Source organism: Moschus berezovskii, chromosome 2 (genome assembly GCF_049115385.1).
Source record: "Moschus berezovskii isolate FMDL1 chromosome 2, NW_MosBer_1.0, whole genome shotgun sequence".
In the NCBI taxonomy this organism is placed as follows: Eukaryota; Metazoa; Chordata; class Mammalia; order Artiodactyla; family Moschidae; genus Moschus; species Moschus berezovskii.
This window is the reverse complement of record NC_142461.1, coordinates 79,313,831-79,325,177: the sequence shown is the minus strand read 5'-3', so window position 1 is coordinate 79,325,177 and position 11,347 is coordinate 79,313,831. Positions and strand designations below refer to the sequence as shown.

At 41.4% G+C, this 11,347-nt stretch overlaps 1 protein-coding gene across 1 annotated transcript in view; it reads left to right on the top strand.

Annotated features, from left to right (window-relative positions):
- Positions 1 to 1,663: 1,663 nt before the first annotated feature.
- NXPH2 (neurexophilin 2) overlaps positions 1,664 to 11,347 on the top strand; it is a 132,215-nt gene continuing 122,531 nt past the window's right edge. The window contains exon 1 of the mRNA XM_055398090.1: positions 1,664 to 1,781. Coding sequence (XP_055254065.1) covers positions 1,731 to 1,781 — 51 coding nt within the window. The 5' untranslated portion in view covers positions 1,664 to 1,730. The remainder of the gene's footprint in view (positions 1,782 to 11,347) is intronic.

The following is an 11,347-nucleotide window of genomic DNA, read 5'->3' as shown; positions in this document are numbered from 1 at the left end:
TCCCTTCCTTCTGCACCAGGTGGCTCGGTGGTAAAGAATCCAACTGCCAGTGCAGGAGAGGCAGGTTTGATACCTGAGTTGGAAAGATCCCCTGGAGGAGGAAATGGCAACCCACTCCAGTATTCTTGTGTGAAAAATTCCATGGAGGGAGGCAGGCTGGTGGGTTACAGTCCATGGGATCTCAAAGAGTGAGACAGAACTGAGCACAGCACACACACACCCTCGGCAAAATCTTGACACACCCAAAGAAAGGAAGGGTGGGACCCTGCCTACCCACCTCAGTCCTGGTGGAGGAGGAGATGGCAACATTTTCCCCCTACAATCCCAACTCAAATTTCACTTTGTTGTGTTTTATTTTTTAAAGGTTGAAAATCAATCGCAATTCCACTCCCTCGCCTCAACGTGTTTTTCTTTTTTAAGAGAGGTAGGAACTATCCTTGCATATTCTTTTGAAGTAGCTGCCTAGGGACTTACCTCTGGAGAAGGGGTTTTACCTCTTTAGACCTTAGATTTCCCATTTGTTCATTAAGGGGTTGATGGATGATGTCTAAATTTTCATCCACCGTAAACGTGGGAGTCCCTGAGCCCCACTGGCCCTTGACTTGAGTGTCTAGCACAGAAATAGTTAAAGGTTAAGGATCTCTCAAATGGAGACTTGCTAACATGGGGGTGAGGATGCCAGACAGCAGATTTGTAGTCTTGCCCAGCCTTGGCCTCAAAAATATCCCTGTCGAAGATTTGCCGATGGGGAGGATGCAGCGGGGGTTGCATCCTCTTCTAAGTCCTCCCCTCAGGCTCCCGGGCGCAGCTCCATCTGGAACCTGGACTCCAAGCAGCTCAGAGTATCCTCAAACCCGAGTAAGCCTGGACCCCTACTGCTAGCTCGGATTCTCACAGCCCAGTGACTACCCCTCCTCAAGGTCCCTCTAGGTCTCCACTTCCCAAAATTCTTTCAGCCGCCAGCTACACTTTGGAAGCCCTGCCTTGGACTCCGATAGCAAGTGCTGCCACGGAGTGGGGAGCCCTTCCGAGACGTCCTGGGATCCCTCCCCGCCCGTGCCCCACTCAACTACCACCCACCGCAGGCTTTCCTGTTAGCAGCTCCCCCACGGCCCGTGTCAGAGCCCTGCCGTCGCCTTCCCCTCGAACTCCCTGGGTGCTTTCCGGGAGCACTTCCTCGGCATCCAAGCAGGGAGACCACCCACACCCCATCCCCGCTGCCTCTTCCCCTGCAAAAGAAGAGCTGGGCAGTGGGCAGAGCGCCTGACCCAGCTGAGCCACCCAGACTGGCCCTCTGCTTGGCGAGGGCGGAGAAGGAGCCGGGCCTCGCAGGGCTCCCGGGCGCGCTCCGCTTGGCCCGCCTAGAGCAGCCCAGCAAGGGATCCCTGCAGCAAAGCGCCGCAGCTCGGGGACCCCCCGCGCTCACCCCGACCCGCGGACGCCAGAGCCCCCGGCACCGCTGGAGACCCTCGCAGCAGGCCCCGCACGCTCCTTTGCCGGCCCCCTCCAAGGAGGGACGCGCGGGGGCCCCAGAATCATCTCCCGCTCGCCCTCCCCCACCCCTTTTCCAGCCCGCCCACCCGACCCGCGCGGCGCTGCGTTGCGCTCGGATTCCGGGAAGGAAGCGCCGCGCGGTGTCCCCGGCGTCCTCAGTCCTGCCCCCCGAAGTGGAGATGCGCGAGTGGCAGGCGAGGGCGCGCAGCTCGTGAGACGCCGCGCCAGCCGGCACCATGCGCCTGCGGCCGCTGCCCCTCGTGGTGGTCCCCGGCTTGCTGCAGCTGGTGAGTGCCCGGCCCGCCGCGCGCCCCGCGCCCCGCGCGCCGGGGCGGCGTTTCGGCGGGAAAACCGCGCCGGTGGCCGACTCTGAAGCCGAGCCCGGGGCTGCTGGGGACCTGGGGCTGGGGACGCGCGCAGCTGAGGGAGTTTGGGGATTTGCTTTAGAGGTTGAAGCGGAAGAATCAGGGAGTGGGATTCAGAGAGGACCCCAAGGCGGGCGAGGGGCTTTTGTTGGCTTGAGACTGGAGGACTGGAGTGAAAAGGGCAGAAAGTGGCAGGAAAGAAGGTGAGAGAGAAGGAAGAGGTTTATTGAGAAGCGATCGAGAAGGGAAGGAGGGGAGAAGCCTAGACGGACGTGATGAGGATGGGCTGAAAGACCCAGAGTTTGAGAGGCTTGGTGGTTATTTTTCACGTGGTATTTTGCACGGGTGCCCGCAAACACTTCTAAACCACGGCATCGTGCATCCTCGTTCTCAGGACCGATTAGTGGCTCCTTGGTGGGGAAAAACTTAGGCAAAAGACCGATTTGGGAGACAGATTGTATTTCTCTTCGTTTTCCAAACTGGCGCTGGGGACTAGGCTGGGGTTTTGTGCCGACGGGGAGGCAGGATGTAACTTTCAAGTCCAACTCCACCCGGTCATCTCTAACCATTCTGCTCCCAAAGACCTCTCCCGTCGGTTCTGGGCGGCTCAGGGGGAGCTGAGGAATAGGAGGGAAATTAGGAGGTGGCGCAGGGTCCGCCAGCGAGGCTCTAGGCGACCACTCCAGGGGTGACTCTCACCTCTCCTTGCTTGGATGCTTGGCGCCACGCTCTCCTCCTTCCGAATTACCTGTATGCTGTATGGATTGCTAGATAATTCTGTTTAAGGGAGAGCCCAAGTAAAATCTTCAAGAAAACAACTTTTTAAAATAAAATTCTGTAAGGGAATTGCTGTGGTTCAGTCCACGTCTGTGATGGGTTTCTCCTGTTCTCTTGGCACTTAATACCGTGCTATTAAGAGGGCTTTCGCCAGAAGCCAGGGTATCTTTGGTCCTCACACTTAAGACTTTACCCAGTTGAATCTGGGCTGTTAAAACAGGGGTGAGGAACACAAGCATGATGATGTGTTCCTCCCTTTCTTCCATCTGTCCTTCTCTCTCTCTCCCACTTCCCCGAGGGAAAAACCTAGTAACTTATTAAAGTTTCTGTATGATACATATAATATTGTAAACACAGATATTTGCAAGGTTGGGGATGGAAGGAACTCGAAAATCTCTTAGTGAAGGGGCTAGGGCACCCAAAGGCCTGTCCATTCTTTATACAACGGAGATGAGCTTCACCTGCGCAGCATTAACTAAGAAATTCTTCAATAGCATCAAGAAGAAAATGCAGTGATGCTCCCACGTTGTCCTTGAATGAGCCAGCACAAACTGGCTATATACAATATTGCATGTTAAAATACATTTTGCATTCCAGGCGTTAAGTGTGCCACATATTTTTCACCTTAGTCTTCAGTATCATTTGTTTTTTAAAATTCTTGATCTGGATGCCAATACAAGATGATCTAACAAAGCACATTTGTATGGTGTGTATTAAGTTAAACTAAAAAAGGCTGGGGAAATCAGGTACTTAGGTTACTTAGGTAGGATCTTCAAGGATCTCTTAGTTCATTCTTTTTTTTTTTTTAATTCATTTAACTTTGCGTTCAGTGATCATCAACTGTGTATCTGTTCCACTGTATTAGACTGTTAAAAATGAGGGACTGTATTGGGGGATGTGTTGGGAAAAGTTCTCCTATCAGCTACTGTATGGGGAATGTTAGATTTTTTTTTTTTCCTCCACACAACCAGAGTCAATAGGGAAAAAGAAATACATCTTGACAGGATTATATACCTTCCTTAAGAGCTAGATTCTAATATTACAGCATGGATTGATTGATTAGTTTTTAAGGAAGTGTATGTCAAATTCTAATCCATTTTTGGACTGTGCTTGGGTTGTAATGTTTTTTTCCTGGAGCACTTTATCATGGTAAGTGAGGTGGAGCTGCAACTGTGTGATAAGCACACATTCCTTACACGGCCATCCTTTTGGACAATAAAAGGCTGTTTACATTCTCCACAATCTTATAGCTGTTTCCAGCCTTATAACACAAGGGGGTTAGAATGTGAAAGGAAAACAGAATGACTCAGCTGGGTAAATCTAAATGAAACACCCCCCAATCCCAACATCCGCCCCACCCCAGCAAATATAAAAAAAAAGAAGTAATAATAATAAATTGGCCCTTTAAATGGCTTCTAATTTTATTCTACCTTTTCAGCTCATATTGAACTTCTTTGCTAAATCCCAGGAGCAAGTGGATCAAATGTTTGAAAACTAATTTTTTCACTTTCTAGGAACCAGATGGACTTAGTTCTTCTGCCCTTGGTGGGAGGCAGAGGGAACAAGGTTGGATTATTGTTGGCAATGGATTTTACTTTTCCATTCCCACTGCCATCATAAAATGCTAAATATTTTTAAATGAGTAGTGGATTCATTTGGGGATATTGAAATTTTAATTTTAAGAAATTTGTCTGATTCATATGAAAATAGTCAGAGGGAGTTGAGCCCAAATAAGTCACTATCATATAACACTGGTACAGATTTTTACTTACTTGGGAGATATTTACAATTTTTAAGAAAACACTAAGTTGAATGGATAAATATTGCAGGTAAACTATGAAGTATGTGTGTCTGTGACCCGTCCTTGCCCAGTTTTCCTGGCCTGTGTTCATGGTTTTGTTATACCTAAAGTAAGATTACGATTACGAGGCATTTGCAGAATTTAAGTAGCAATCCCAAATGTATTATTTTCTTTGAAATTCTTGTACAGCAACATATTCTTTATAAAAACATTATTTCTCATCTGCCATCGAATGAAAAGAAAATTAACATTTGGAGTTAACATTATAATAAAATGAGTGTTATTTTGTGAGATGATACAAGGTAAAAACTTCGCCAGTTGACAACTTCTTGCAGATCTGCATTATTATTTGTAACTTATAATAAGTGTGATTTTTGCCTCTAAGTAAAATTCAGATTTATAAAAAATTAAATTTGAAATACATGGATGATTAGCTTGAGTTTAAGATAAAATTTAGTGGTGATTTTAAAAATTAGTTTGTTATACATCTCAACTTGTTTTTCTGTGATACAATGATGAGTTTATCAAGTAAAATATAAATTAAAAAAGTGATGCAAGTTAGCAAATTTTTAGAAACCTATGAAATCAGAATACTTGTGATGCAAAGTGTTACAATTTTAAGTTCATCATTATACAGTATTATCCCGCATGAGCTTATTGAGGTTATTTTTGTTTATTTTAACAAATTGTTAATTATGATAGTTATTAAGTGTGATAGTCATAACATATATTTATCCACAGCTTTGTATTTATAAGAAGTGATAATTCATGACTGACTTCCATTCAGAAATCACAATCTCCCTCATATAGTTTGGATCAATAAGCATCAAAACAGTGTTTCCTAGTGTAGGATCAATAATTGTCTGTTGCCTCGATGACAGTGCTGAGGAGAAAAAAAATACCACCATATCATGGTTACAACTTAGAGTTGGCTGGGCTTTAAAATGAATTCCTCGTTAAAAGCATCATTATTTTAGACATTATTTAAAATGAGAATTGGTATTAGACAATTAGATCCTGTGCTCCAGCCAGTCACCTCCCAGTATAAATGGTGTTCCCTTGGCCTGTTCTAAGATGATGTTGTGTCCTTCAGTCTTAAATGCCTTCCACATGGGAAACTGACTGCTCTTGGGACCTTAGTTTATAGCTCAGTAGGTTTCCGAATGGAAAAGAAAGGCATTGTTACTTTTCATTCTGTAATTTTTTCCTTAATTTTCTTTTTATTGTTTCTGATTTGTGGTCAAAATGCTAAGTAAGGCACAAGGCTTTTTTGGAAAACCTTTTAGAGGTTTTACACTGTCAGCTTAAAATGTGTAGCTCTTGCAAATCTAATGAATTAGGAAATGTTGATTTTCACAATACACAGCCCACCTTTTATCTATTAAAAGGCTAATCAATACATTGTGAATGATTTCATTATTTAGTAGTAAGCAATCAGAGATGAATATAAATGTGTCACAGGTCTGTGGCTTTGTAAAGGCTCCAGGGCTGTCTCTTACTGTTTACATATTCTGTGGACTCTTTTACCTGAAGCTTTGCTGGGTAAGATTTGAAAAAAGAATTATAGCCACACACTCAAGTGCCTACAGTTAGGGCTGTGTCAGCGTTTCTGTAAAGAATCTCATTTCTATCTTAGCCATAAGCATTATTGCCGGTTAGAAGTTGGCGTTTAATATCTTGATTTTGGAGTCAGTTATATTAAAGCTGCTTTAAAAAATTGGTCCAAATGATTTTGAGCATTCATCCATGTGAGTTCATTCTCTATGTATTCTTATAGTGTGTGTAATGATGATTTAACAAACTAGTTTCTATATTCTTCTTGGTTATAATTTAAATTGTGCTATGTTTAAATTATTTTCAATAGTCTCTTCCCAGTTAACCTATTTATTGAACCACTGTAAGATTTTGAAACACTATTTCATCATAAATAATTTTAATTGTGCCCAATTCAGATGCCTTAGTCTTTGTTTACTAACAATTTATGCTTTATTTGCTAGCAATCTATTTGAATATTTTATTACTTGTCATATGACCAATGGTGTTGATGACAACTCCATTCTTTATTTCAAAATTATGTTCAATAGAAAAGGATATAAAGCAATTTACAGTATAGATTTTCATATTATAGAAAGAATTCTAAGATATGATTGACTGAAAACTTCCAATTGATGTTATTTTTAATTTATGAAAATCTAGATGAAAACCTTCAAATAACTGTTTGGTTCATTATGCTGTAACATTTGTATGTAATAAGGAATTCTTTTCCTTTATAGAACTACCATTAAAAATGAATACTTCACTATTTAGACCCAAAAGCTTTTTCCTGGCCAGATCATTCAAGAAATTAAAATAGTTTTCTTTAAACTTATCATTCCTGTAAGTTTTGCTTTTCTTAGGTTTATGGACCTACAATATAAAAGTGGGAGATTTTATAAATTAAAACTGCAATAATAATGCTGCTTTAGATTTGTATATAATTACCTGTTTTCAAGTTTCTTTCACACAGTTTATCAATTCTATTCTCCCAATAAATTTGCAAGAATGACATGTTAAATGTTTCCATTTGTGCATTGGAAAGAACAATGCAAAGATTTGAGTTTTATTTTTAAATAAATTGCATTTTCAACCAATGTTTACTATTTTGTCCCTGACTTTACACTGAGACTGTAGCAGACATTGAGGGCATAGCAGTAAACAAGATGGAACTGCTCTAAGGATGTGTATGTGTGTGTGTGTGTGTGTGTACATACATACACACGTGTCTCTGTGTGTCTTGGGCTGGTCATTTAACAACCCCAAATCCCTCATCTGTACCATGACGTCATTAATGATAAAGAGAATGAAAAATGATTTCTAATATCGCTCTCCTTTTTTAATGTACAGTGTTTCTGGTTTTTCTTTTCATGAATTATGTACATCTTTAGTTACTGTACAGTTTAAAGTATGTCTTACCTAAACATAATTGCTCTAAGTATGTTTTACATGAAGTTTGTGCTGTTAACCTTATCACAAATGATACACATATTTAGAAAGAAATTTAAAATACTATAAGACTAATTAATGTTGTATCTTCTTATGAAAAAGGAAAATTTAGTGAAACTAGGCAAAGGGATTGATGAATATTTATTTAACACATATAATCAGCAAAAATCAATAAAATTTAAATTAAAATGGTGCAATAAGGGCTTTTCCCCATCTATACCATTTTTAAATTGTAAACTATTAGCATCTACTCATTCCTTTAATTTAAATAAAAAGTAAATTGGCTCTCAGTTAAATTCTAATTAAGATAAGCAACACTGCAGTTTAATACTGTACTTCAGAAAACTAATGTGTGACTTTTGTAGTCTCAGTAGAATCTAAGCTATTTGAAGCAGGAATACTTTTAACTAACTCCAAAGGTCTCAAGAGTTCTAATGTAAATGGTACGAAATTTTAAAAAAGAAAACCAACAATGAATTGGTATGTGAGAACTGTCAAAGGTGGAAGAAATTGTCAATGGTTTTAGCATCAGGGGAAAGGCAACTGACACAGACTGACAAGGCCCGGAGTTCAGTCCCAGCTACATTCGAACAACGTAACTGTCTTTAAAAAAGAAGCTTGACTTTGCAATAGTGCTGTTTTGGGCCAAATAAAGGGATTCTCAGGTCATACAAACACTCAAGTAAATCTCTTTATTCAAGAATATGCAAGATTGTGATTTTCAAGCATTGCCATATATATTGACAATTTTAAAATCTCACTGTTTTTACCTTAAATTATATGGTAGGTATATTTATGCACTCAAAACAGTAACTTAGGAAATAGTTTGGGTTACATGAAAGAAGAGACCACATGTGTAGTTTATATGGCCATGAAAAGCCTGTGATATTTTGAATGGATAATGTATACAGTAAGAGAATAGGGACTCAAAAGAACCATTTAACATTTTGCAGCAATGAAAGCAATCGTTTTTTTATTAATAAAGTTGTGCATTTTGATAACCCCAACAAAAGACAGCTGGGATCAGTATAAGAAAAGTATAAGAAAAGGGAGGTGAAATTTTCAAAGGTGTGTTTTCCAAAGTCATGGATTCACCTGCTGCTCCCATGTTGATGACTCCCGAATCTGTAGCTCAATTCCTACCCTACTGCTCAGGCTCCCAGGCCTTCTCTCCATAGCTTACTGTTCTTTGATTTGGATGTTTTACTGCCAACTCACACTCTGTATATCCACAGCCACACACACCTTTCCTGAACAAGTACCTTCCAACATTCATGGATTCAGATCTTGAAGATCGTATTTTTTTCCCCGTTTTCATGTCTGGTATCTTTGTGTTGGGACAAGTGACTTGATATAAAGCATTATATGGTTTAAAAGATTCTTTCATGTGTGTGGTCTCATGGTTCATCTTCATATCAGCTCGGGAGGGTAAACAGAACAATAGTTACTGCATCCATTTTAAAGATGAAGAAACAAAGGCATGGAAGGTTTCCAAGATGGACTTTATACAGACTCACTAAAGGCACAACTTGAATTGTCCACCTGGTCCAGTCCTGAGGCCAAGGCAGCAACTGTCTGTAGCAGAAGGTTGTGATATCCTTCAGAGACACCTAGAGTGATAAAGCTTGAGGGACGTTTCTGGAACATTCTTTTCTGCTCAGTGACCACAACTTACTCATTTTAGGAATGTTTTAAACAAATGTGTCACGAAGTCAAACAAGTTGAACAGAACAAACAGATTCTTAGAGCCTGTCCCTTAACCAGGTGTTCTGTTTAGACTTTAGCTTCAGAATTGAGTTGCTAGGCACTCCAGCTTTTGCAGCATTAAGGCTAAATGAATGGCTGAGTTGTGTGGTTCCAGTTAGCGTCAGCAGAGGGTTTGCAAGTTCCTCTAATTCCTCAAGATCTCAACTTATCTCACTTAAGGTGGAAAAGGTGAACAAGAAGAGAGAAAAAGGCCTTAACTTCTATGAAAGCCTACTTAATCTTGCTTTTTTAATAGACAGGTATAATTATGAGAAGGAACTTGTGGGGCGGGAGGGCATCTAGTTGGTTCTGACACTCATGTGAAACTTGTGAGCATTCGTGGAAAGTTTTGCTTTACAAGTTGCATTCTTGCTCTTGCCCTCTCTCCCTTTCTTACTTTTCATGAAAATGCAAGTTTTATTGTGGGCTTCCCAGGTGGCACTAGAGGTAAAGAATCTGCCTGCCAATGCAGGAGACATAGGAGACATAGGAGCCATGAGTTTGATCCTTGGATTGGGAAGATCCCCTGGAGTAGGAAATGGCAACCTTTTCCAGGCAAGTCTTGACTGAAAAATTCCATGGACAGAAGAGTGAGGTGGGCGACAGCCCATGGGGTCGCGAAGAGTCAGACACAGCTGAGCATGCACACATGCAGTGTATGCAGTATAGAAATATTTTTAGAAATAGTATACCGTAGTGGATGTTGTTGGCTTTCCACCCAGATCCCTTTGGATCTCTTTTTACCATCCCTTTTTACGTATATCTATACACCCTGCCCTTTTTCTGTTCTCCTTCTAACACTTGGCACTTGTAACTCTCCTTTAGAGGATTCCCCCTTGCCAGAAAGTAAGTCAGACTGTAGTTCCCTTCCTTCTGGGGCAATTCTTGACAAATGACTGACGGGTGCCAGAGCATGCAAGGCTTAATTCTGTTTCTCATAGGTTTAAGGAATACACCCTGGAGTGTCCCTGTGTCAAAGCTCCCTCAGGCAATGGGAACCTCGCCTGAGATAACACAGAACATGTCCACAGCTTCCTCTAGTTCACTGACCCGCTGCCCACTCCCCAACAAGACTCCCTTGCACGCGCGTCACTGTAAATCACTTGCATTCATTCTTTTCTTGGTGTCTGTTTCTGTGGAACACAACTGAAGGTGTCTGTTTAACTTTTTTTCAATACTCAGAAATATTTAAAGCAGCTATTCTCACCTCTGCCTGCTTTGTGCCATCTTACACCAGGAGATAATCACTATTACTAGTTTAATGTGTCTCTTTCCAGAAATTATGGCTATGTATGCTTTCATCATAACTATATCAACATAATGTAACATCTTGAAACATGTGTTTTTACTATAATAATATATTATGACCATTTTTATACAATGTAGAGCAGCTTAATATTTTGAAGGTTTTTAGTATTTCATGGAATTGATATGCCGTAATGATCGCCAAAGAATCGATGCTTTTGAACTGTGGTGTTGGAGATGACTCTTGAGAGTCCCTTATACTGCAAGGAGATCCAACCAGTCCATTCTAAAGGAGATCAGTCCTGGGTGTTCATTGGAGGGACTGATGTTAAAGCTGAAACTGCAATACTTTGGCCACCTCATGCGATGAGTTGACTCACTGGAAAAGACTCTGATGCTGGGAAGGGTTGGGGGCGGGAGGAGAAGGGGACGACGGAGAATGAGATGGCTGGATGGCATCACCGATTCTGTGGACATGAGTTTGAGTGTACTCCAGGAGTTGGTGATAGACAGGGAGGCCTGGCGTGCTGTGATTCATGGGGTCGCGGAGAGTCGGACACGACTGAGCGACTGAACTGAACTGAACTGAACTGAATGTATTGAATCAGCCCCTTGTTATTAATAATTTGGGGCTTGATTATGTTGATAGTCTAATATATTGATTGCCTTGAATTTCTTCAGTACATTTGTGAGTATGTTTATAAAATGAATTCCTAGAATCAAAAATACTGGTTCAAGGCTAAGAATGTACAATATGAATTTTTTTCTGAACCTTGCTTAAAAAAATTTTTTTTTATTATTTAATTTTTATAATGTAGTATTGGTTTCTGCCATGCAGCAATGCAAATCAGCCATAATTATACATGCATCCCCTCCCTCCAACCCTCAGTTCATCACAGAGTGCCAGACTGGGCTCCCTTGCTACACAGCAACTTCT